Source organism: Phaenicophaeus curvirostris, chromosome 2 (genome assembly GCF_032191515.1).
Source record: "Phaenicophaeus curvirostris isolate KB17595 chromosome 2, BPBGC_Pcur_1.0, whole genome shotgun sequence".
Classification (NCBI taxonomy): Eukaryota; Metazoa; Chordata; class Aves; order Cuculiformes; family Cuculidae; genus Phaenicophaeus; species Phaenicophaeus curvirostris.
Window position 1 is genome coordinate 430,285 of NC_091393.1, and position 27,665 is coordinate 457,949.

Sequence of the window (27,665 nt, forward strand, 5' to 3'; positions counted from 1 at the left end):
ATTTAGGTAGTTACAGGAACAGGACTAGCATAGTTATATGGTGCTGCCTCTGGCCGACATTGCCTCCAGCTCTAACACTTCATAATTTTGCAGGAGACGTGATCTGCCTGCATTAAGCTGGGGGCGTGGAGGTCATTGTATGCAAGGATATCACAGTAACTGCTGGATGCCTTATGAGCCATGCTGAAGATAAGGGAGGAAGTGTAATGAAAGCCTGCTTGGCATGCTTTACTCTGTACAGCCACCTCCCTGTCATGTTGCCAGCAACCTGATTTTATTCCTGGCTTTACCTCCAGCTCAGCACCAGTGATCCCGAAAGAGGATGAAGAGAAGTAACAGCATGATGAACAGCTCTATTTCAGCTACCGGACACATTTCCTGAAGTTTAAACTCTCTGCTGATCTCTTAGCCTTTAGGAAAATATTTCCTTTGCTACAGAAATGTTGCAAATGATGAAGTGCAGCGCTCACTACAGAGTGTGCAGGCAGTATCACGTAAGGGTCAGTGCCATTGCCTCTACTCCAGTGAAGTGTGCATCCCATATTCCTTTGAAACTCCTTCCTGCTCTCGTGCCAAAGAGAAAGGAAAACTCACATTTAGGCAGAATCTAAGTAGTTTATCATGCTGCTAGTATCAGAGAACATCTTAGGTGTGACACAGGAGCCTAGAGCTTTAGAAGAGCTTCATAATAAGAGCTTTGAGAAGCATTTCCTAACTGGTGTTTATACTAGAGTCTGTTACTTCTCTATGTTGCCTTCCTTCAGAGCAAAACTTGCTTGGATAGCCAAGTGTACAGCTTTCTTTTCTTTGCTGCTGGAAGTAAGGTTTTTAATTGAAGCTCCAGGATCATATGGCTTCTGAACACTTACAGCTTTATGCTTCATCATTGGAGCTACATTCTTATAGTTGAAGATACCAAGGCTGGCTTGGTGTCTGTCTCACTAAATAGCCAAGGGAGTATTTTTTTCTGTTTACATGGCAATGTCAGACACTACTGGCTGGGGACTGAGGAATCTCCTTGGCTTTATACTGAGTAATGAATTCCTGACATAGCCTTTATATTGCAGCCTAAAATGCAAGTGACACCAAAAAAGCAGACTTATGCCATCTCTTCCGGTTTCTGTCCTTGGCTCTGGTACAGCAAGTTATTTTCTTTTCTCTATCATGTTTTGATGTTTTGCATCTTTTTTTCTGGCCTTAGTGCGAGTTTCAAAAATACTCTCTAGTACTGACATCCATTGAGTCAGCTCTGCAGATTTCCTTGGATGCATGTCAGATTTAAAAAAAAAAAAAAAAAATCCTTTTTTCAGTCAAATCTGCCTGTGCATTCACACTGTGGTGAATTCTGTGGTCATTGACAAGCAAAGACCTTTCTGTGCTGCCATACTCAGCAAGTGTTTGTCTGTGTATATGGAATGGAATATAGATAGTGCTATTTCATATCTGTACTAAAACCTGGTAAGCCCAGCAAAGAGATTGCTGGATTTGTGCTATGAAAACGGGACTCCGTTCATGCCTCTTCTACCTCAGAATGATGCAGCTCCAGGAATTCATCACCTGCAAGATGAATGTGCCTTCCTACAAGAAGAAGGTATTCACTTAGGTAAACTTGTCTCTGGGTCAGAATCCTTTCTGCTGTTTGCAAGAGTGCTGGTAGTACTGTAGTAACAGTGACCTGACCATGAACATACAATCTTTTTACTTCATGTTTTAGTAATGATTTTGGAACCAGCATTGATGCTGCTTCCAACAAAAGCCTGGTTTAAGTGGAAGTAAGCAGCAGGTGCCAACTCCTTGTTGTGGTAGGTCTTTTGCTCGTTGCGTTCTGGTAGTAATTCTTACTAAGTGCTCTGGGAACCCTTTGTTTGGAGATGTCCATGCACATACAGGTCACGCAGTCTGATTTCACATGCTTTTCGTTATTGTGGCTGTACCAATGTCATCTTGTTCTCACCTTCTCTAAAGAAACATTGGTTTGCACCTTAAAGGTCTCCAAGAAATACCTGTTCTTAAACAGCAGGTTAAGTCATCCATTGGTTGCTTTTCCTCTGGAAGTGTCTTTGATTGCAAAGAAGTCAGGAGGACGTAAGCATCATTCTAAGGACAGAGGACATACTACTCTTTGCAGTTCCATCTAGTTTACTCACAGGTTTTCTTTGCTAGATATGAAAACAAAGCTTTTGTTCAACTTAATTTCCTTGTCCTGAATTCAGAAGAGCTTTACAGCATCTTCAGAGAAAGTCCCTTCCATTACCCTCCTTTCAGGGTAAACCAGATGCTAGTACATCTAGGTTCACAGGGTAATTCAAGTTAGAAGGGATCTCAGGAGGTCTGTAGAACAACTTCCTGCTCAAAGCAGAGTAAGCAGTGAGGTCAGACTCATCTAACTTTCTCCAAAAAGTTCAGGTCTTTCAAGAACGTATTTTCATTATCACCTTGTCAAGAAGACTGTTTTTAAACAGATGAGTGAACTTTCTACCTCCTGCCTTTAGAGTCGTGCTCTGTGCTTAATGCTGTAGTTGGTATGCATTTGTGACTATGTAGCTTACAAGAGGCCACACTGACATTGGCATAATCTGGCTTGGCAGGTGTTCTTAAAGTCATTTGAGAGCTGAAACGTCCAAAGAACTTTCCATCCCAAGATTTTCAGAATTAGTAACGTGGGCTGTGTCAAGGCCCCTCTATGAGAAGTGTAAAGGTCTTGTCTGTCTTAGGGATATGCCACCAAAAGTTGCTGTGTGTTAGTGGGGACACTAGGAATCTCTTCCATTTCTCATAGGTGACAGCTTGCCATCTGCAGCTCTATCTCTTCTTTCTCCAAAACCCATGCCGTGGCACGCAAAACAGAGGTGATGCTATACTCGCTAGAGCAGTCTGTAATTGCTGTATGCGTGAAAGGCAACCAGGCTGCCTCTGGGAAACTGAAGCCGTGTGAATGATGGTCCTTGGACAACTTCAGTCTATAAAGGTGAGTATGGACTAGGGCAGTCGAAGGCGTAGAGGTTATGTACTGGTTGTAGTATGCTTTTAGACCTGCAGCTTGAACAAATTTGCACAAATCGACATTGGTTTGTTGACAATGAGTGTGTCCTGGCCTGCTGTTGAACCGGGGGGGTTTATGGTTGAGAGGGATCTAAAAAGGAAACGCTCTGCTTCATGTGCTTAGCATAATAGCTTATGAGGTGTGAGCACACCTTCTCTAGAGATGGAGAAAATATAAAACATATTCCAGTTTGAGTGATAAACAGAATAAGTGCTCCACAAGAATGCGTGCCTTGAGCTCTGCGTTTCCTGAGGGCTCCAGTTATTGGCAAGGAGACTCTGTCCTGTCCTTGTGAATGCAACCAAACAGCCGAGAGATAACAATGCTGTTCCTGACTCGAAAGACTGTTGCATCTTTAATTTGGGTAGATAACTACAACAGCAAAAGGCTACCTTCTGGTTTAGGAACAGGTAAATGTTACTCTGTCAAAAGAGGTCTTTTACTGTGTGAGCTGTACCTTCGCTTGCTCAGCTCACCAGCGAATTCTTTCTACTGTAGACAAGCTTAAAGATGTTTATAATTTTTCATAGTTATTTTAATTCTTTCCAACTGAAATGTCTCCAAATAAATCTATATTCCATTAAATAATAGTTCTATGCAAAGAAACCAGATAGTCTCCTTTTAAAAGGAAGAAATGAAGGTGCAAATCCATTACAAAGCCTCTTGCTTGGTGTAGGTTTATCTGTGGACAAATTGGTTTTGGATGTTATTGTAAATGCAAAACTCAGATAAAATAAAATCAAACAATGACCCACAAATTATGATACAAAAATACAAAGAGCAGGGTTTTTTGACTTCTTACCTCATTTCAGACCTTTCCCTTCTTTCAGTTTCTGTACTCTGAACTATACAGTGTATTAGCTTAGGAGATTGGATTTAACTGGTTGTTACCTTCACATTTTGAAATAAGTAAATGATGCCTAACTTTTTCATGGACTTCTGTCATGTGAAGAGTGCTTCCATATTTGGAAGAACCTTTTTTTTTTCCATTACTACTTGTCTAAGTTTACTAGTAATGGAAAACTAAATTACATTTACCTTGACCTGGTGCAATGCAGAGGGAGCGGCTGTGGACCAGAGTTTGGGAGGCTTCATGCTGCTTTGCACCTATCCCCATCAATGGAGTAAACCATGACAGAGCATTTTTAGACAAAAAAATAAAGAAGCAAGAAGTGAGAGAGATGTATTAAGACCAACAGTGTATGTAGGAGCTCAGAACTCAAAAAAAGGAAGAGCTTTATTCTTTTGTCTGGCATTAAGTATTCAGACCGGGAGTTTTAGTGTAGAATAGCTGTTGCAGTTTAAATTCACACTGGCTTATTGCATACAAGCCCTGGGTCTCAGCTGCAGATATTGCAGAGATTAATCTTATTAATGGAACTGCTAATTGGTATTTGACTTCTAATTATAGTAACAATAGGCCATAACAATCAATCCTCACCTTTACCAGGGCACATTATGACTCTTTATCATAAAAATGATTTCCTTTGGGAGTTACTGTTCTTAATCTTAACTTCTGGAAAGCTGGCATTCAGCAAAGGTGCAGTATCCCAGCTAGCATGTGCTTTGAAAGCTTAGCTAATTAACTGGTAGAGAAAATGTATGGTCCTAAAATATTTGGTATCTAAGTACATTAGGAAGTATGATGCTCTTGACAAAATTATTTGTTTGAAAGATAATAGGGAAAATGTCTCAAAATATTTAGCAGTAGTGTCTGTTATATCTTTACGAAATGTATAATTTTGTTTCCCAATCCTTAGTAGTTTTCCCCTAGCTTTTAGTAAGAGAAAATTCAAGTGATTATTCTGTATTATTCTATTTAGTTTTTGCTCTCCAGGGTAAATCCTCTGAGATTCTTAATCTCATTTACAGGACAAGTCTCAGGAGACGAAAAGCACATATAAGTTGATTACATATTCCTATTGATCATCTTCCACTCACAACGCTAGAAATCAACTCCAAATACAAATCCAACAGTATTACTAATTCATTACAACCAGTACTTTTCTTCATTAACTTTTTTATTGTTTTCAGCTTGCACAGCATGTGCAAATACAGTAATTACGTGTCAAATAAGAAGGACCTCTCCTTATGCTGTAGAGTAAAATCAAAAGGCTCTGCATTAAAACTAATCAAAGACTATGCAGAGGTATGGACTCAAATCTTGTTCAGATTAAGTCTGTTTAGCACTATATAGCTGAGCAAGGTAAACTCAGTAGGTACATTGCAGAGAGTTTTATGGGTTTGTTTGTTTTGTTTTTTAAATTAAGAAATTATCAGCATTGCAGAAAGCAGAGTAGGGACAACTTACCTTGGAGAAACCATAATGCTGCCTGCTATCTCTCTGTCCAGCTCACCCTTTTCCTGTGGAGCTTCTTCCTCCCAGTGCTTGTGAAGTGAGTACTGGCCTGCCAGAACGTGCAGCATAGCATACAAAACCAGAGCAGCCCCCAAGAAATTCTACAGTGGGTCAGGAGCAGGTGTGGGAGCCTTTACCCTCCTGGGAACTTTTCAAAGAAAGGCCACATGACCTGTGGGTAGCAAGACCTAGCAAAACTTTCCTGGGGCTTGGCATCTGTGGACCAGAGCACTGCACCAGAGCTGTTCTTTGGTGGTTTGCTGTAAAATCTTTCTCTTGCAACAAATTTCTGCTTGAGAATCATAGAATCACTGGGTTGGAAAAGACTTCTTGGATCATCGAGTCCAGCCATTCCTATCTGACACTAAACCATGTCCCTGAGCATCTTGTCTACCCATCTTTTAAACACCTCCAGGGATCATGACTCAACCGTCTCCCTCAACTGTTCCAGTGCCCAATGACCTTTCTGTGAAAAATTCTTTCCTCATACCCAGTCTGAACTTCCCCTGGCGTAGCTTGAGGCCATTCCCCGTTGTTCTATTGCCTGTCACTTGGGAGAAGAGTCCAGCACCCGCCTCTCTAAAACGTCCTTTCAGAACTTCCACATTTTCTTTAAAAGAAGTAAAATAGTAGTTGTTCTGAAGAGGAATTTCCACCCATCATGTAATATCAATCCAATGTTGTGTTGAAAGCAGGCACTTCTATGGACTGCTTATCCCTCAGAACTGTAATGTCAATATGGCCAACTTCTTCACAGCAAGTTCTTGACTAACTATATCAATGTCATTTATTTGTCCTACGGTCCCAAAATACCTCCCATGCTTTCCTATCTGTTGAAGTACCAGCTGTCCTCGTCACAGGCACAACCTATTAAGTTCTCCCTTGACAAATTTTACACTACAATTATGCAGTTTAAATACAGATTTCTGCAGTGCTTGAAAAATTGTAGCAATATAAAGTTAAGTAGTACAAGGCTTACTGTACCCATTAATTTATTTTCTTAATTTAATTCAGTCAGTACTCTGATATAATGTAACTGAAGTTATTACAAATTTTTTCACCTGCTGGGGTGAGGTAGGGAAAGTGGTCTTCATTATACTCCATAACAATTTGTATATAAAAATATGTACTGATATTTGGTGTATTTGGAAATATATGGACAATATGTTTTATCTGTGGTGGCAATAAATTGTATCAGAGTTGAGTGTAAGTAAGAGTGGGCCTGACTACTATTGAACAATTCCCTTCGAGCCAGAAGGTATCCTTTTTTGCTTAGATTTCATGAGGCTGTATACAGACCATACAGAATCCATTCCTTTCCACTTTAAATAATGGCATGTTGAAAGCATAGAATCATTAGAGGTTTTTTCCCAAGATCATCAACTCCAATGATCAACACAGGACCAACATGCATACTAAATATGTTCTGAAGCGTCACATCTACATGTTTTTGAACACCTCCGAGGTGGGAGACACTGTCACTTACCTGGGCAGCCTGTTCCAATGCTTCATCACTCTTTCAGTAAAGAAATTTTTCCTAATATCCAAACTAAACTTCCTCTGATGCAACTTGAGGCCATTTCCTCTCATCTTGTCGTTTGTTGTTTGGGAGAAGAGACCAGCACCCATCTCGCTACAACGTCCTTTTATGTAGTTGTAGAGAGAAGGAAGGTCTCCCCTCAGCCTCTTCTTCTCCAGCCTAAACCATCTCAGTTCCCTCAGCCACTCTTCATAAGATTTGTTCTCCAGACCCTTCACCAGCTTTGTTGCCCTTGTTTGTGCACACTCCAGCATTTCAATGTCTTTCTTGTACTGAGGGGCCCAAAACTGAATACAGTATTTGGCACAGGTCCAGTTCTCAGGGACATTGTTTAGTGGCAGATGGGAATGGTTGGACTCAGTGATCCAAGAGCTCTTTTCCAACCTGATGGTTCTATGATTCTATGCTGAATAAAGGGGCATGATCACTTCCCTGCTGCTGCTGGCCACACTGTTTCTGACACAAGCCAGGATGTTGTTAGCTGCCTTGGCCTCTTGGGCACCCTGGTGACTTATATTCAGTCAGCTGCTGACCAGCACTCTCAGGTCCTTTTCCACTGAGCAGCTTTCCAGCCACACTTCCCCAAGACTGTAACGTTGCATGGGGTTGTTGTGACCAAAGTGCAAAACCCGGCACTTGGCCTTGTTGAATTTCATACATCTGACCTTAGCCCATCAATCCAGCCTGTCTGGGTCCCTCTACGGAGCCATCCTTCCCTCATGCAGATGAACACTCCCACCCAATTTGGTGGTATCTACAAACTAACTGAGGGACTGCTCAATCCCTTAATCCAGATCACTAATAAGAATATTAAACAAGACTGGCCCCAACACTGAACCCTGGGGAACACCACTTGTAACTGGCCACCAGCTGGGTTAAGCTCTGTTCACCACAAACTCTCTGGGTTTGGCCATCCAGCCATTTTTTTACCCTGCAAAAAGTAAAGCTGTGTAAGCTGTGCGCCACCAGCTTCTCTTGGAGAATGCTGTGGGAGACAGATTTAAAGGCCTTGCTGAAATCTGAGTGGATAATATCCACAGCCCTTCCCTCATCCACTTGGTGCATCACCTGGACATGGAAGGAGATCAGGTTGGTCAAACAGAATCTGCCCTTCATGAACCCATGCTGGCTGGGCCTTTTCCCCTGATTGACCTGCACTTGCCTGGTGATCGGGCTCAAGCTGATGTGCTCCATAATCTTCCCTGGTACGAAGGTCAGGCTGACAGGCTTGTTGTTCCTCAGGTCCTCTTTCCAGCCCTTCTTGTAGGTGGGTGTCACATTGGCAAGCCTCCAGTAATCTGGGACCTCCTTTGTTGATCAGGACTGCCAGTTCCCTCAGTACCTTCAATGCTCTGTTCTGGATCCTGATCATGTTGTATATTAAATGAATGAATATTTCTTATCACTTCGTTGGTATCTGGCCTTTAACTTTCAGTAGATCTTCATGTGGAATTTGACAGCTCTGAGATGCTTCTAAAGCAAGCAATAATAAACTCTGCCTCCCTAGTGTATTAGGGCATTGTGTTGCTGGACAGATAAGTTTGGTTATTTGTAGCGTATTCCAGTATAAAGGTGGGCACATGAGTACATACAGTTAGCAAGTAGAGAAGGAAAATGCAAAGAAATAGAGAGAAATCACCACTTGTTGTACTGCTATAGCCAGGATTGTTCAAGGTAATAAGAAATTTTCTTTGATATGTAAAACAGGAGGAGGAGCAGGAGAAGATTGCCTAAGAACCTCATATGTATTTTTTGTTGTTGTAAGTTGTTTTGTTTTAGAAGGTGGGAAAAAGGGTTCTAAGTTGAATCCTGGTAAAAATGTTGAATCAAAAATTCAGTATTTTAGAAACTGACTTTTCTTCAGGGGGCAAGAGCTGGGTTGAAAAAAACCCAATTTTTGGACTAACTGTGTTTGAAGTAGACATTGACTGTGAAATAGAAGTGCATGCTGACATCTTCATTGAATTTTAGCAAAACAACAGTAGTGTCTGCAATTAATAGACAATCCTATTTTGTGGACTCAGTTAGAAATCCTGCAGAAATTATATTTGTTCTTGAAGGTGGTTTATTAGCTGCGTCGCCACCATCACTTACTTGGGGTTAATGTTGCTTGAATTGGTTGATGTCATTTTACCCCTTATTAAAATGTCTAGATTGAATCATTCTGGCATGAAGGGACCAAACAATGAAAATATGAGATTTTCAGAGATATCTTACGGAATTGCTGTAAGTAAGGTAAAAATAGGTGGAAATTGTGCCAGTGGTATCATATTAATAGCAGGGATTTTTTTTCATCAGAAGACACATTTTCTCAGTGTCACACAATACTCCATTTGCATAAAATATATACTAATAATAATGATAAAACTTTGCAGACATCAACAGCACCAAATGCTTGTTACTATGCTGAAATGGTCCCAGAAGCAGCAGTCGTTTCCTTGCTCCAAAAGGTTTATTATCCTTTCCCTGCTGGCAATTCTGTCAACACACCTGGTGTAAGGGGGCAAGGTCTCCAAGAAGTCTGCTGTCTCCCTTTAGCTATTAGTCTCGTTCCTTGTATGTGGCAGGCAATATCCATCTGCTGCATACTTCTGCTTTGTGAGAAGCAAAAACATTTCTGTAAAAAACCACTTTAATATATGGTATTAATGTCCCTATCCAATTCTGAACAGGGAAAGTTCAGGAGGGGAGAGGAGAGCAGGTGCAATAACCATACTTTTAATTGCTGACTAACATAAATGAAGATGCAGCTGTTCAGAATAGGAGAGGTTTTCTTACTAGTATGAGGTACCTATGGTTGTACAAGCAGTGTATGTTTTGTATTGTTTTTTCCTCTGTGTATTGGATATTTATTGGTATTTCAGAATATAAAGTATGTTTATTTAAGCATGTTAAAAATGTATGTATTTATATATATAAAATAGGCCCTAACTCTATCTGGTACACTGTATTCTGGTGATTCAAGTCTTATGTTTGAATGTGTTTTCCCTGTGCAATTAGATGTGTGGACAATCTATTCTTTTAACAAGACTGCTCATTTATCAGGTGTTCGTTCTTCACTGCATAAAAAAGGTTACCTTTTCCCTCTCATACAGAGATTCTGTGTCTTTCAAGTGTCATTAGTAGCAGAGCTTTAATGTCAAGGTTACTGCACCTTAACTTTCAGCTACATTGAATACAATTACAGACAAACTCTTCAGAGATATTTCAGAGGAGCACTTTGAGGGAGAAGTCACGCTGGCGGTCTCTGCATACTTGACAGTACACAGTAATGGCAATTTCTGTTATGTTGGTTCAAAGTGTCTCCCATAGTCATTACAAATAAAATGAGAGCCATGCTTCAAAGTCTGGGAGGTCTGAGAAACAATAATATAAGGTGAGAGAAAGTATGTTTATGAAATTAACTCTTAGTAACCTGTTTCTTCCATTTACCTGGAAGTGAGACCTTTTATTTCCCTTCATATCCTTGCAGTTGGTTGGTTTCGGTGCGAGTATTTAAATATTTCAGTTAAATAAAACAGAGTAGTCAAAACAATTTTTAAACCGTGATGTGAAATTTATTATGGAATAGGTGCATGAGATACAACTCAAGGATACTTGTTGTCAAGGGCCTGTAGAGCAAATCTGGGTAATCTTGGATGGGTGGGCGTCCTGGGTGATGCCTAGGCATTCCATAAACAGTCTGGCTGACGCATGCTGCCTCATAAGGGAAGTATCTTGGTCATTTCTGTAACAAAATATGTGATTTTTCTCCATCTTCATGCTCCTTTTGATTTCTGCTTTGTTAACCACGCTGTCATCCAGTCCACAAATTAATCCTTTAGTTCATACCTCATCTTATGAGATTTTTCATCAACATACCTTATTCAGTACCGAGTCTTTCTGTCTTTCCTTGCATTGTGCATCTTAGCATCCCATTTTTCCCAAGGCCATGCTGCAGCAGCTGTTGCCAAAGCTTTTGATTACCTCCTATCTTGTCTGTTTTGGATTCCTGTTCACAATATCTGCAACTTGCTTCAGTAAGTCAAAAAGAAGACCTTTTTGGTAGCTCCATTTTAAAGTCTCCTTTTAGGTTGCTCTTCTTCTACCCCATCAGGTTCAAATGCTTTATTTTTACTGTCACTTTTCACAAATGTAGTGCTGCTGTTTTAAGAAATCAAAGGTGGTGCTGTCGTTTCTAGAACACTGGTAGCTGTGACGACGTGGGCTTGCTTTTGATCAGCTTTCTTAGACTTTGCCGTTGGTTTTCCATTTTTTAGTCAACATTAGAGAATTTAAACCTACTCTGAATTGTATGGGAACTTAACATGAAAATAGCTATACAGAATGAGTCAGGGGCTTGCGTTTGTTTCAGTTTTCATATTTATTTCATATTTCCTGGTGTCTGCCTGCAAAAAGGCTACCTTGCTAGGGTGAGTAGTTTTGTCAGTATTGAAATGGACTGCACAAATGACAGATAGTAGAACTTCATACAAAATATTCTTGATAGAAAACTGCTTACTGCATTTAGTTATCAGAGTACCAGTTCAGTTACCCTAGACTTGCATTGTCTGGAATTAATGGAATTCTTTCTAATTTTGTAATTTTTTTTTTTAAGACTCCATTAAATAAAACACACTTTTAATGTTTCTTAATTGCAAATCCCAGATAAGATTTGTTGGCTAGTTGAGGCAGGAAATTGTTTAGATAGGATTCCCAGACTGGAGAGGTGCTGTTAACACTGCTTCGCGTTCTTTAGCCGCTGACTGAGTGTTCACGAAAGAGGCAGGAAGTCCAGTGCTTGGCTACCTCAAGAATTTGAAAGGATGTAAATCACTAGTACTCCTCTGTCTGAAGTTTCAGAAAAATCCCCTTCACACAGGAATATAGGACACTGAGGTCAGGAATGCCTGAGTATGTAATGTTGTTTCCTTCCCAGTAACTTTGTGGAGCAGGAACTGGAGTCCAGGTGTCCCACCTTTCTCTCCCGTAGTCTCCTGGAGACTGACTTGGGTTTTTTTCACTCTTTTGCCATCTGGCTGAATTAATAACTCAGTGGCCGAGGAAGGGACGTGTAAGGATACCCTGGCCTTGTGAGCCAGGTGGCTGCCTGATGCAAGACCCAGATTTCCTAGTGATGCTCTGCATGCTTCAAAAGAGGAGCTTGAACTAAAAAAGCAGGTTCTCTGCTGTTATGTTGTCAGGTGACACGTTCAGTGCTTCAGTCCTCCCTCTCACAGTTTTTTGACTTCCAAATGCTGGCTTGCACTTAGAGTTTGGGGGACATTGGCATGTTTGTAAGCGATAAACATGTCCTTGCTTGTGCTGACAAATGTTCGCATTCGCCCTGTTATATCTTTTCACCCGTGTATCTGCTATAAACACAGAAAGGCAGGAAAATAAATGTCTCCAACAGTCATTTTCTAGCTGGAGGTAAACATATACAGCTGGGTAGAAAGGTACCTCGTCTCTTATAGGTGTTTTCTCAGAGTTGGCACTCCAGCTACTTGAGACAACTGTTTTTCCAACCTGCTGTGAAGCATGATCTGCCTTTTGGACACTTAAATATTTCTATGCTTATAAAATAGCAAATTGAAAAGCAGATGAGAAATTTCAAAGCCAAGGCTGAAAGTTCAGTTTCAACTTTGAGCTTTGTGCCTTTTGTCACATTCTATCACAATGTAACTTGTTTTCAGTTAGTTTTATTAATTAATAATACAGAGTTTGTTCATTTAAAATAGACTGTGTTTCTTCAGGGCAAATGACAGTGAATTTCATTCTTTTTAGCATTGTGTATTAGATAATAGTTGAGAGAATAATAGATTCCAGGGACCTTTGATCCACCATTACCGTACAATAAAAATACAACTTACTTTTTTTTTCCTTGTGACCATAATGATTTTAACCTTGTGTACTAATTTGAATGGGCTTGTGGAGGCAGAGTATTAAATGAGACACAAATGAAGGAAAAATTGCTAATGCTGCCACTGTATATCTAATGAGCACTGTGTAATAAACCATAACCTCTTCAACATTTCTGTGGAAAATGGCGTGATTATTTTGGATGGCTGGCCCTTTGTGTATGGCTCATTACCATCTGGCATAATGTGTATTGATATAGCCTGTAATTGTCAAGTCTTATTTGACATGCTGCCTTTAATAAATGTGACTTGCATGGCTAGAACCCCCTAATGGTTACGTGGAAAACTGTAATTAAAGAAAGTACGTATACTTAGGTAAAATCCACACCCTTACATACATAAAATTATTTTGTAGATGGTCTCTGTTTTTCCGTATCTCCTGTTCTTTGTGGAAATACTTGTATATACTTCTAAGTTAGTACAACGTCAAATAGGTTGCATTACCAACGTGGATACCTAAATGTGTAAAGGCAGACATGAATCCTGAGTGTAGGTCGCTTCCTCTTGCAGAAGTTGCTTAAAATGAATTTGAAATGTTTATTCTTTATGTGCAGTGAGATAGAATTAACCTCAATATACCTGTAATTCCCAGCATGGTGGTGGCTTTGGGCATTCCTGCGCTGGGAATGAGGGGTAACTATAATGGGCAAAGTGGCTCTGATTTTATGTGTTTCCTAAACAAGGTGGCTGAAATAAATGCATTTGCAAGTCCCGATGCTGAAAGCATCTGTAGATCCTTAAAAGAAAATTGGATGCTGGCCAACAGTAAGTTTTTGGATACAGGGACCAGCGCTAACTGCTGCCAAATCTGAGTTGTCTTTTGTTTATTTTCTGAGAAGTTTCTTTCCATTGGCTTTACTGTTCATGAATACCTGAATAACTGAGACATCATTTCACTAGTCAGATTGGCTTGCAGTAAAAAAACTACTGTAATCAGGTCTGATACTTCTGCTTAAATAGGATTTCATCAGGTGTTGTTTTCAGTTGTCCTGTTGTCACAAATGGTGTTCCCCTAGGCTCAATGTTGGGGCCAATTCTCTTTAATATATTTATCAATGATCTGGACCAGAGGATTGAATGCACCCTCAGTAAGCTTGCAGATGAATCCAAGTTGGGCAGAAGTGTTGATCTGCTTGAAGTTAGAAAGTCTCCCCTGGGGGTTCTAGACAGGCTGGATCAATGAGCTGAGGCCAACTGTATGCGGTTCAACAAGGCCAAATGTGCATTTGAGCCACAACAACCTCACACAACGCTACAGGCTTGGGAAAGGGTGGCTGGAAAGCTGCCTAGCAGAAAAGGACCTGGGTGTGCTGGTTGATAGATGGCTGAATATGAGCCAGCAGCGTGCTCAGGTGGGCAAGAAGACCAACAGCTTTCTGGCTTGTATCAAAAACAGTGTGGCCAGCAGGGCTAGGGAAGTGATTGTCCCTCTGTAGTCTGCGCTGGTGAGGCCACAACTTGAATCGTGTTCAGTCTTGGGCCTCTCACTACAAGAAGGACATTGAGGTGCTGGGATGTGTCCAGAGAAGGGCAACGAGGGTGAAGGGTTTGGAGAACAAATCCTATGAGGAGCAGCTGAGGGAACTGAGGCTGTTTAGCTTGGAGAAGAGGAGGCTGAGGAGAGACCTCATCACTCTCTACAAGTACCTGAAAGGAGGCTGTAGCAAGCTGGGTGTTGGTTTCTTCTCCCAAGTATCAAGTAATAAGCAAGAGGAAATGACCTCAGGTTGTGCCAGGGGAGGTTTAGATGGGATATTAGGAGAAATTTCTTCACTGAAAGGGTTGTCAAGCATTGGAACAAGCTGCCCGGGGAAGTACTTGAATCATGATCCCTGAAGGCATTTAAAAGACGTGTAAATGTGATTCTTGGGGACATGGTTTAGTGGTGGACTTGGCAGTGTTAGGTGGATGGTTGAACTTGGTGCTCTTAAATGTCTCTTCCAGCCTAAACTATTCTGTGATTGTTGGAGAACACATCGAGTGCCTTCACCCTAGTCTTCTCTGGATTTTCTTGGGTTCAAGCTACTGGATCTTATTGTATCTTTGCTTGATAATCTGACTGTTTCTGTCAGTGTTTTTTCTGTAGCATAGATACTTAAACCGTCTTTAAATGGCTGTGACCAAATCAGTTTACAGATTTGATATCAACCTTCTCTGTACATTAAAAAGATTTCGTTTCTCACTTTGTATGTTTTCTTTCACTCTGATTGTTGGTGTTACTCTTCTCAAAACTTTTTCCTGCTTTCCCAGATTCTTCCTAAATGAAGTTTGCCAGGCATCAGAAACCTAGGGGTGACAGAAGCACTACTTCTGCTGGTATTCTTATCTTAAATCATGAGTAGATCCTGTTAGTCTTTCTGACCACAGTGGTACATCCTGTATTTTAACAAATTTTTTGGGATTATTTGTTCCTTCACCCTCCTTCCATGGTGTTTCAAGCCTTCAGTCTTTTCTTTCTGAAAGAGTCTCAAGTCTTGTATGTACGTGGTCCACTAGCTGTAATTATAGCTGAGATCATTTGACTGATCTTTTTGCAAGGCACATTAGTACTTCAGTAAAGCATGTTGAACCAGCACAGTTGATTCTGGATGATATTGAGGATGATTCATTCTCTTCGCTGTTTATCAGCTGTTTCATTCCTTTTCTGTTGCCTTCCCTCCTGAATGCAAGTTCTCTGGACCTACTGACTATAAAATCTTAACTACTGTTGCTGCTCATGAGCATTATTAGTCACTACAGAGCTACAAGATACTTATACTGGTTATGTAAATATATTGCTTAAAAATGTTACGGGCTTTCTGAAATCCTTTTGCTTTTGTGTTGCTATGCTTCTGCCCACCCTTACATAATGAACCACTGCAGTTCTTAAAACTCCTTGTGGTTTGAGGTTTTTTTGGTATATCCTTTTTAAATTGCCTTTGCTCAGCTTCCTTTCCATCTGTACAGTTTTTTTATTCCTTCCTTTATCAATTTTCTTCCTTGCCTGGTTTGTCTGATTTGCATTTGTTGCTATCAGTTTGAACTAGAGAAGGAGGGAATTATAGCTGGTTTGGCTTTGTTTAAGCCATGATTTCTTTGCGTTTTGTTTTGTTTTTAATCAGCTTAGTCTTTTTAGCTGAAGAAGTGTGCCTTTTTGGTTATGCAGCAAAATATTCTGGAATAGTTTCTGAAAACTATTCACTTTTTTCTGTTTTATTTATCTGATTCAGCTTGTTTTATCATTGAAAATGCTGCTTTTGTATAATATTATATGCTTATGAATATTTTATATTGTGTTTATAAAGCATGTTTATGTACTGCTATTGTTCTGCTTATATTGGTTTCATATAATAAATGTATTAAGATCATGTTCACTTGTACCTAAGTTTTTAGTTCTGATATAAATTCTTTGTAGCAAATTAAAGTTTTAAAAGAGAATTCAAGTAGAATGCAACATTTCTTGAGCTAGGAAATTTCCTTTTAGAAGTTCATGATAGTGACAATATATTATATTGCAGGTACGCATCATTCAAAGTAAATTCTTGTGTAGAGTCTGCATCTCTACATAATGAGAAGAATAGCTCTTTAAAGAAGTAAACATCTTAGCTTTTGGTATGACTTGATACAGTGACTGATATAGTCTACATAGCTGTTAATATAATCATTAGCAGACACCCGACTAGAATTTCAACTTCTCTTATTTATTATAAGTTTGTCTTGATTGCCTTATAAAAAGACAATATTGTGTTTGACAGCTTTCCTTCATTTTGGAAATGTGAATCATCCCATTGGGATAGCCAGTGATTTTAAAGTAGGAATTGTTATCCGATTTTAATAATGCCAAATTTTAATAAATTTGATATTATACTTATGAATTAGTAGCTCTAATTTTTTTTTATTGATTTCTTGGAATCGGTGTTCAAGTAATCCAAGAAATCTCTTTTTCTGGGTATCTTTTTTTTCTTTATATCTCCAGGTGAATACTCTTGTTATTTCTCTGATTTGATTTGTTAAATTAGGGAAGCCAGACCTCCTTTGAAAAGAAAAAAAAAAAGAAAAGAAAAAGAAAAACTGTAACACCTAAACTGTTTGTTTGTGTAAATAACGGCTCATGTCCAAAGTCTACTTTTTCTTCCACAGAGCCTCTAAGATAAGGAGAAGCAATCGATGTCACCCTCTGTAACACTTTTTAGTGTGTATGAAATCTGTAATAACTGAAATAGGATGTGAAGCTATTTAAGTTTCTCATATCTTGGTTTACAAGGTTCACAGAACATACCCAGGCTTGCCACCATATCTCATGTCTGGTTTGAGGAATGCACATGTTCATTTAATACCTGTCCCTAGCAAAATATCCTTTGCATCCTCCTTACTATGAAAGCCCTAACATGACAAGGACTGTCTTTATAGGGAGTGTATTTGGCTTCTTACCTTATCAGCCCAGCCTGCCTGCTCCTCATCCGTTCACTCAGCTGGATTGTCACTGTTTTTCTGGATCTTAGTATAGTTAGGTGTTTCTTACTGCGCAGGCTTCCTCTTGATATTCTGCTCTTTATTGCTCCCGGCCTGGATGTCTGCCTCCAAGTCCTAGAAAAATTAGTTTGATTTATTGGTGCTGGTGGTATTCTTCTGCTGGCTTCTCTGCTTAATGTTTTCTTTTTTAAACTGAACTTTAGGCTAGTGATTCTTAGATCATCTTTGTCTAGATTCTCTCACGTGCTTCCTAGAATTGATGCTTTGGGAGGCTGGGAATATTTTTCTTATAGCCTGTGTGCTTTGAAAGGGGAACAGCCGTGGTGGTGCCATCCAGCACAAGAAAAATGTGCTGTGCTGTAGGTTGTGGTAACGTTACTTTGCTGGCCGCTGATGCCAAGTAAAGGAGTGAGCCAGACAGAGCCCTCAGGATCTGAAATTCACCAGTTAGGGCTTCATTTTGCTTGGAGACAATGATGCAAATCCAAAGACTGGGATTCCTTGCAGTCCCGGTGCAGCAGCTGGCTCCAAGATTTTGAGGGCTCCTTGCTACGCTCTAGTGATACAGTGGTGGCCGTCTTTGCACATCAGTAGCACTGGTTTGGAAACTTATACAAACTGATTGAATTTCATATTGGTTTCTGGAGTATAAAGAGGGAATTAGTTGTTCTGTGGTAGATCTAAATTAATTATCAGTGAAGTCAAGACTGCCAAACCCCTTCTTCTTCATTCCTGCATTAGGAGAAGGAACATAAGCCTGGTTTGAAGTGCCCCTCTTCCTCCTTGCCGACCACCCACAATGCTTGGGGAAACTGGCTTGCTGAATTCAAGTGAACGTCTGCCCACTAAAAGAACAGCAAACATTTCCAAATCCTATAATGGGCTAAGGGAAGAGCTTACTGAGACAAATCAGAGGAAAAAGAAATTACACAACATTCAGTGGTGGGAAGATACAGAATGAAAATGTAAGGTCTTTTCAAGAATAAATAAGGAAAAATAGATGAAGGAATATAGGTAGACGTTTAACTTCAAAAACTTTGTGGTGCTAGGAGGGGAAGAAGATGAAAGAGGTAAAATGTAGCCAGTTCAAAAGAAACTGATTGACAGGAATGAAATTGAACAGCGTAGTCAATAAACTTCATAGAATTGATGTCTTTTGACTTCATTTATCCCTCAAGTGGAAGATGCCCCGACAGTGGCTTAGAAACCAAGACAGGAGAAGCTGCAGAAGTCTTGGTCTCTGACTTTGTTACAGGATAGCAGTGGGCAGATATTTTCTGCTGGATAACAGACAGGAGTCATGGCCATGCCATGAGTGTTTGGTGTTGTGCTTAAGTCTGCTGCTTTATCATGAACATGTTTCCTGTTAGTGAAACCACAGCACCTGCCAAACGTGTTGCTTTTTAAGCACCTCCCATCTCACCCTTTAATTTTGTGTAGAAGAGACTGTACACAGAAGATGAGAATGAGACTTTCAATCACCATGATGCTGTTTGTTACTCGCTATACACTGTTCCTTTAATCATGTTTTTATTAATCATGATGTTGACTTCGACAGTTGAGTTGAAAAAAGAGCTTCTAAAACTCTTGGCTCAGCACAATGACCAGAGCACACAGGATGAGCTTGAATTTCATGTATGCACTTTAATATCTTTACAGGAATTTTTCCTTCTGTTCACAGAAAAAGCAAAATCTGTTACCAGGTTCTGCCCAAATACTTTGTCAGTGCTTGACATTAATTCTTCAATTCTTTAGTTAGTGCTATTTCATATGTAGTTTTTCACTGAAGAACTACTACCTCTTTTTTTGGATTCACAAGTACATATAGATTCTTATAGTTGTTGCTAACGTGGAATGGATGCCGGGATTGGTTTACGTATGTGTTTTTTGAAAAACCTCGCATGTAAGGTGAACAAAGTTGGTGAAAGGTTTAGAGGGAAAGCCGTATGAGAAGCAGCTAAAGTCACTTGGTCTGTTAAGCCTGCAGAAGAGGAGACCGAGGGGACACCTCCTTGCAGTTTACTTCTTCCTCACAAGGAAAGGAGGAGGAGCAGGTGCTGATCTGGTGACCAAAGATAGGACCGGAGGGAATGGCAGGAAGATGCGCCAAGAGAGGTGTAGGCTGGGTACTAGGAAACGGTTCTTCACCCTGAGGGTGGTGGAGCACTGGAACAGGCTCCCCGGGGAAGCAGGAACAGCGCCAAACCTGGCAATATTCAGGAATCATTTGGACAACACCCTCAGGCAGATAGTGTGAATATTGGGGTTGTCCTATGCAGGGACTAGAGTTTTACTTAATAATCTTTGTGGATCCCTTCCAACTCTGGACACACTATGATTCTATGACAATTCATACTAAATTAATCTTTTGTATATAGGGGGGAAACCATTCGGTTGCGAGTCACAGAAAATGTTTGGATCTTGAGTGTGTACTGCTAGTTGCTTTAATTCAAAGGCTTAATGATAAGAGTTCTTGAAGAATTTTTGATCTATCAGTTTCATTGTCTTTGTTTCCTGCAGTTGCTTCCATTGCTGAAGATTTTAGAGTATGAATTTTAGTGGCTAATTCAAATTTTTCATCCATTTCTGTGAAATATTATGCCTACTACTAATACTGTAAATTATTAAGTTGTTCTTTGCATAACCCATCTTCCTTTGAGAAAGCCAGTAGATTTCTGATGGTTAGCTGATAATAAAAAGTAAAGTGACTCAAGTTTTCTTGCTGTTACTGAGAGGCCGAGTTTCCATCACAAATATTGCGGAGGAGTGCTTAAGCTAAATACTCTTTTGATCACAGCAACGCCATTGTGCTATTTAATGTTTCAAGTCTATCATGTTTTGCAAAATGCTATTATTTCTTTTTAGAGTAGGACTTGAAATTACGGACTGGAGTCACTTGTAAGAACTCTTAGAGAGATCTTATTGGCTAATGTTTCATTGCTGCAAGTCCTTAAAGATAACACGAACAACAAAGAGGGTATTCAGGATGCCAGGAGGGAGCACTGCAAAGTTGATTTTGAAAAGTTGCACAGGATATTTACTATCAAAACTCCACAGAGTTTTGTTTCAATATTTTGCCAATCCGCCTTACCATTTCTTATGGTTTTGTGTAGGTGTTAAATCTCTGTTGAATTCTGCCTGAGATGTTCATCTCCATAATAAGACCATTAGTAACAGTGATACTGTGATAAGGCAGACTCCCAGGCATACAAGTAGGAAATTTTAATCCAAAACAAAATTGTGAAATGCACATTTTGAGATAGAAGCATATTTACAAAGTTTCTCCATTGCTACTGTATTTTTCTCCGTAGACATGATGTGTGTGGGGTTTCTACAAAATCTGTCTTCCTTACTTGGGCATTGCAGCAGGAGGATTATGCAACTACTGCGTAAGTTTATAAGGGCAGATATCAAAGATTTCTTGAAGTATGCTCAGCAGTTTAACAGAGTTCACCAGAACATCAGTCATCTGTGTGAGTGCACTGGGGGAGGAAGACAAAAGGAAATTGCATGTTTTATCTTGTTGCAGGATGTCTATATAACTTCATTTTACTTATTTTCCTCCAAGCTGATGTTTCACAGTCCAAGAGTCAATATAGCTCTCATTGACCTAGCTGAAGAGTTTTTAAATTACTCGTGCAAGTTAGTGTTTTCTTTGTACTTTCCAGGATAACATTTACAGCCTGAGGAGATTATAACCTAAGGGATAATTTATAGAAATCATTTTACAGAGCTTTAGTTTAGTTGCACTGTTACTAAACTTAGAGGAAGGAGGGGTCAAGAGCAGAAAAAGGAGGCAACTTACATACTGCTCCTTTGTGAGCACCACAGGCAAGAAAAGTCTGTGAATTCAGATTTTTCATGAAGAGTAGACAAAAAAAAAAAGAGCAAAGAACAAGTCTGAAGATATTATCAAAGACTAGAAGAGGAGGAAGAGTATTCACTAAAGTGGTAGATAGTAATTACCTTGAAAGGATAAAGAACCAGTATGCCCTGTTGTCTTGTTTGCAGGCTGCCCAAAGAGGTTGTGGGGTCTCCCTCTTGGGAGATATTCAAAAACCATCTGGCCACAATCTTGGCTAGATCTCTAGGTGGTCTCCTTGAGCAGAGGAGTTGGACCAGATGACCTCCAGAGGGGACCTTTCCAGCTTCAATGATTCAGGGATTCTCTTAGTTGAGGGAATGGAATGGGAGAAAGCTGTTTTCCAAAATTAACTCAGCTTAAATAATGGACCTATCAGCAGAACTTTTGCCTGTTTGACTGTGACCCATCAAACCTTTGTGGTAAGGTACCCCCCCAGTACTGTCCAAGAATCTGAACTACTCTCTTTGGAACGACATTACTGTGTGTTGATTTTTGGAAGAGGAGAAAGAAAAGGAGGTTAGGCGATGTGTGGAGCTCAAAACGATGTTGTCTTTGAAATATGATGTCTGTACATGAGCACTTTGGGGCATTTTGGCCCCTCACCACAAGAAGGATGTTGAGGCTCTGGAGCGAGTCCAGAGAAGAGCAACGAAGCTGGTGAGGGGGCTGGAGAACAGGCCTTATGAGGAGCGGCTGAGAGAGCTGGGGTTGTTTAGCCTGGAGAAGAGGAGGCTGAGGGGAGACCTCATTGCTCTCTACAACTACCTGAAAGGAGGTTGTGGAGAGGAGGGTGCTGGCCTCTTCTCCCAAGTGACAGGGGACAGGACAAGAGGGAATGGCCTCAAGCTGCGCCAGGGGAGATTTAGGCTGGAGATTAGGAAAAAAATTTTAATGGAAAGGGTTATTGGGCACTGGCAGAGGCTGCCCAGGGAGGTGTTTGATTCACCTTCCCTGGAGGTGTTTAAGGCACAGGTGGACGAGGTGCTAAGGGGCATGGTTTAGTGTTTGATGGGAATGGTGGACTCGATGATCTGGTGGGTCTCTTCCAACCTGGTTACTCTATGATTCTATGATTTGGTGATAGTTTGGAGGGAGCTTTTGCTTTAGTTGTGAAGGTTGTGAAAGACAGCTGGGAGTATGTTGGCATTAGAGAAAAAGCGTTTCTTATCCTTAGCCTGCTTCCATTTAGCGACTTTGTGTTTTAAAATTGTTGAGTATTTTCCCAGTACTACTTTGCTCTAAGTAATTCTTGTGGCAGCCACTTCTTTGTTATGTGAGCATGGTCTCTGGAGCAAGGACAGGATGGAAGCAGTAGGAGTTTGTAATCCTCTTGCCCTGTTGTTTCTGCTTTTGCACTCCATCATATGTTGTTGTAAGTCCAGCATTGCATGGGCATTATTTTTTGTATTTTGGGGTTAACTGCTTTCAAATTCAAAATTATTTAATCACCAAATCGTGCTTCAGATTGAGAAAGCTGTATATAGCTTAGCCATTCAATAGCGGCTTCTTAACAATGTGCGTTTTTTTTGGTTTTGATGCTTCGCAAAGTCTTGTCAAGAGCCCTTCTGTATCTGTAGCAGCACTTTGGACTCCTTAGTTGCAGCTGGGTATTATGGGGGTTACTGCAAAAAGAGGTTGAGAAATCTCTTCCCTGGGATTTCTGCAATAGCATTGGTTCTTAGATTTTTAGTTTGCTAGAGAGAGAGGATGGAAAAGCGGCATATGAGATCAGAATTGGACACACAGATTATCTGCCTAATATGGTTTTCTCCTTAGCACAAATAATGTGAATACTGTTTGGAGAACAAACGGCTTCTAGAAAAAAAAATTGAAAAGTCTGGATAGCGAGCATTTGGAAAGCGCGACACTGATGTATTTGTGTAACCTTTTCATGAAGACTGATGCTGAAGTCAAAGAGGGGATTTTGATTTCCTTCATTAAAAGCTTATTAAATGAAGAAATGGGACAGTCGTTGTTTTGCTTCGATAGTTGGGAGGTCACAGAGGCGGGCCTGATCTCCTCAGGATATTAATGCCTGCTTTCAGCTGGGGGAAATGAGCCGTCGCTTGAGTTAGCTGCAGCTTTTTGTGCTCGTCACTAGGGATCCCCATATGTCCTGGGATCTGCGGCAGTCGGAAATGGCAGAGCTCAGGCAGCAAGGAGCAGAGGGCTCTCATTGCTATTCATAACAGGTAGCTCGGCTCAATCTGCCCAGAGCAAGTCTGTTTAATGTTGATCAGCTGTCCATCTGATAAACCCAGTTGATATGGACATTTCCTCCAAGGGCTGCCCTGACAATGACAGCAGGAGCATCGGGATGTCTTGTTAGTCTTTTTCTCCGAGCTGGAAATTTTATTAACCCTTTGTTAGAGCTGAGCCAGACCAAACATGATTACAGTACTGCGGCTGTAGGTTAGGCACATTTCTCCCTCTCCTCTTAGAAAAACAGCATCAACCTTCGGTTTTGTTGTCTGCATGGGGAATGGCTAGCTGTTCTGTTTTCAGATTGTTTTTCTCTGCATGGAGCAAAAATTCTGAATTATGAAGGCGGCTTTTAAAACAGCTTCGTTTTTTTGTGTGTGACAAAATACATTGGGAACCTCTGTTTATCTTCTCCCCCCAGCTCATCTACCTTTTTCATGCCTTCCCAGGCTGCATGGCTCTACTCACTCTTCTTTCTTGCTAATTGGCACAGATCACTGGCCTGAAACTGTTGCTGCTGGGTCTCTTCACAGGTCAGACATATTTGGGGCAGAAGGTTACTTTAGATTAATATCATTTGGGGCGGTTGCAACACATCTGCACGGTGCAGAGGAAGCAGTATTGATTTACTCAGTACTGTGCCAGTAGTGAGGCAGAATCTAACCTCAGTGTCTATCAGCAGGTATGTGCCTATGTGAAGGTATGGAATGTTTGGTTGCTCAATGAATCAGTGCTTGGCCACATTTGAACGTGCATAGGGAGCATAACGTGCCTTTGTAGTAAGTTACAATTTAATTTTAACTTTAAGGCCTTTTAGTCATCTGTCTAGTTGAGGGCATGCATTGTGGTTTTGCTCATATGTGAAGTTTCCGTGACATAAAGGGAACTGCTTGAATCAGATAAGATATTAATGTGCTGAAAATTTTATAAGAGGGGGACCTGCATGTATCTAGGTTTGCAGCGTTAAGAAGGTGCTCCAGTGGATTACTCTGTCCCTCCTCCCCTTGTCCCCACTCAGTGATTATGTCTATTCATTGGCCTGTTGTAGTTCTGAGCTAAGGTGACATCTCTGGGCTCCTTGGAGTGACAGTCACTAACTATCAGGGTTTACAAGGCTGAATTGCAAGAGGAGAGGAAGAGAGGGCTATACTAATGACTCTTTTCATGCCTTTTCCAAAAGATGAAAATAAATAGAGGGCAAGTCTTTCACAGGGATTTGAAACCCCTTAAGTAAAAGTGTAGCATGTTTTATGTTGGAATAAGAAGTGATTTGTAAACCTGTCCACATAAAATTGGGTCTGCCTCTTTGCTGGACAATCACCTTTGCTTCTTCTGACCAAACCATCTACTGATATATGATTCAGATACAGTTTTAAAATGTTCAGCTATTTCTTCTTGCCTCCCTACACCTTTACCCCTTGGCATTACTGAACTGCAAAGTATCCTTATTATTAATTCAACTCTAATTTGAGCAGTCATTTATTGCAGCATTCTTAAGAGTGTTCAGATCAGCTCGCTTGTGACTCCCCTGCTGATGTGTCCTTTGTTCTTTCCCATCAGTACTTTCTGCTTGGCATTTTGTTTGTGTTGGTATCCCTCAAGCTTCTAGAAGTAAAAGCAAAAAAAAAAAGCACCTTGAGGACTGTATTGATTACTTGGCTTTATTTTGCAGAATTCCAGCAAAGAACTGTATTCCTCCAAATGGAACCTGTGGTACCCACAGCTTACCTGAAAGTACTTAGTGATAGTTCTCTGTACTTAACACCTCCCAGTTGTGGCTTCTAGAAGTACATAGAAGAACTACATGCTATTTCATAACATATCAGTTTAGCGCACATAGTTGACTTTTTTTTCCTCCTAAGAACTGATCTTTTATTCATAGCATCAAAAAAAATCGTATAATTCCTTTGCTTTGCTTTCAGTCAAAGAAGTCTGGCTGAGATTACGGAACTGATCCACACTGCCTTTCTTGTGCATCGTGGCATAGTGAATATTGGTGAGCTCAAGTCCTGTGATGGCCCGCTGAAGGACATGCAGTTTGGAAATAAAATGGCTGTTTTGAGTGGAGACTTTCTTCTAGCAAATGCTTGCACAAGTCTTGCACAATTGCAGAATACCAAGGTAAAAAGAAAAAATTCTACTGCCAGAGCAAGTAACTATTAGCAAACCTTCTGAAAGAGAGGCTCTTTAAAAATGAGCATTAATGATATATATGTATACATGAAGCACCCTTTAAAAAATCAGCATATTCACATTATCACTATAGATGAATTGACAGGCTGCTGCTGCTGCTGCCGTGAACGTGTTTGCCATTTCCCATTAGAATTACTGTGGTGAGGCCTTTAGTGTGCATTCTGAAGCACTGTAGTAAAGCATGAGTGATTAATTCGGTGAATTTAACACATATGCAGTGGCACCCTCATGGCATGCAAGACTACGACACCTCTGGCAGGCTGCCAGCTGTAGACATGTTTGGTTTGTTGTTTTGTTTTACCTTGTGCTTTGTGAAAGGTTTGTCTATCACAGGGCATTCTTGGGGGAAAAGGCTTCATTTCATTGTCTACACAGCTCTCAGGTGACTTTTTACTCTTAATTAAATTACTTTGTTGGGCATTTGGATGCCCCTGAGAATTGAATTGCCCTATTAATATGGTTGTATTTGCTTCTAAAGGGCAGCTGCCATCCAGCTGCTCAGCCAAACTCTTTGAAACTTAACAGGCAAATGTTTTTTGTGACAAATTGTATGTATGAATGATCTTAGGAAATGAGACCGATGGAAACCTTAAGAGATAATCTCACTAGTTGGTTCTTCTTTTCTCCAGGTAGGATCAGCTATAGCCAATGATTCTTGACATGAGTTTATCTAGCTTCTTAAAACCTTCTGCGGTTGAGTGTGACTCTTGGGCGTTACTGTATTAGTCTAGTGTAATACCTAACTACTTGTATGGCAGAAGAGCATGGAGTGCCATTCCAATGGACACAGAAAACAGTTCTTTTCTGCAAGGGTACTTTTAATACATCTGAAAATTGCTGCTATATCATAATGTAAAATAAATGTTTGTCACGCGTGCAATTGCCAGTAACCAACAGTTTTAATCCTCACCTTAAGGAGTTTATTGTTTTCAGATTCTAATGCTGAAGCTCCTTGTGATGGTAGTTGACTGTTTCTGTACTGCTTTGATCGTAAGTGTGACAGTTTCTCTCATAAGTGGTGTCATTCTGTAACATGGAGCCGAGATTCAGGAGAAGAGACAGAAAATTCAATGTCAGTCTGCTGGAATAGTGGGTTAAGCTATTATGGCAATAACTGGCAGTAAGTATTAAATAGAAATGTTTTAAATAGTGCAAAATTTTTGTCATACCATAACCAAAGTGGGGTAAATTGATTTTACTAATTATTGTTGAGTTGTATCTTTTTTTTTTTTTAGTACTTAGCAACATTCTAAAGCCAGACCAAAGGGTATAACCCACCAATTTTTTTTTTTATTTCAGTGTAAGAGGACACCTTTATAGAATGTAGTGCCTATTACTTTGTATTTAGTACATCACTAACTATTGCAGCACCGATGTATAATCCTCACAGGCTTGCCAGGAAACAAAACTACAGAGAAATAAAGCACAAGTGCAAAGAAATACTTTTTTTTTTTTTTCCAAGCAGTCATTATACTGCATGTCGGAAAATTCTGCCAAAACATTTTAGCACTTTTTTTCATTTTTCTGACATCTAAATACTTTCATAGCTTCTACATACGATAAGTGGGATGCCATTATAGAAGCTGATTGACTTAGTAAATTATTCTTTTTCATACGTCTAACCCTACCAGCAAAGTTAGAAAAATTGAAGTACAAGCTATAGAAATCTCTTGACAGGTGCAATGATTTAAACATGCTGTATTTATTCTTTTGTAAATGATGAATTTTCAAATCTGGCATCTGTTTTTCAGCAGTGTGAAATAACTGTGACTTTTTTCCTTCATAATGTTTTGTTTTCTTTGATGTAAAATGTAAAAACCATAGTACAGCTTTTTTGCTAGCATTCATTTGGTATCTCAGCAAATTGTCTAATGAAATGAGCAGCAATATATCGTCCATAGTACTGACCGTGCATGGTGGGCTATAGCCTCTATAGACATGCAGATGTCTTGTATAGGTTAGAATTTAAATAAAAGGGAGTTTCAACCTCAACTGGAACCACTGCTACCTAGATAATCTTATTGTGCTGTTAAACTCTTGTCTAAGCTTGTGCATTTATCTCTGTGTTTCTCTCAGGGCCGACAATTAGATGTGAAATTCTGTAGTCGTAA

The 27,665-nt window shown here is 40.1% G+C and overlaps 1 protein-coding gene across 1 annotated transcript in view; it reads left to right on the forward strand.

The window, feature by feature from the left end:
- LOC138717589 (all trans-polyprenyl-diphosphate synthase PDSS2-like) overlaps positions 1 to 27,665 on the forward strand; it is a 121,256-nt gene that overhangs the window by 51,446 nt on the left and 42,145 nt on the right. Inside the window, exon 3 of the mRNA XM_069851119.1 lies at positions 25,284 to 25,482. Coding sequence (XP_069707220.1) covers positions 25,284 to 25,482 — 199 coding nt within the window. The remainder of the gene's footprint in view (positions 1 to 25,283; positions 25,483 to 27,665) is intronic.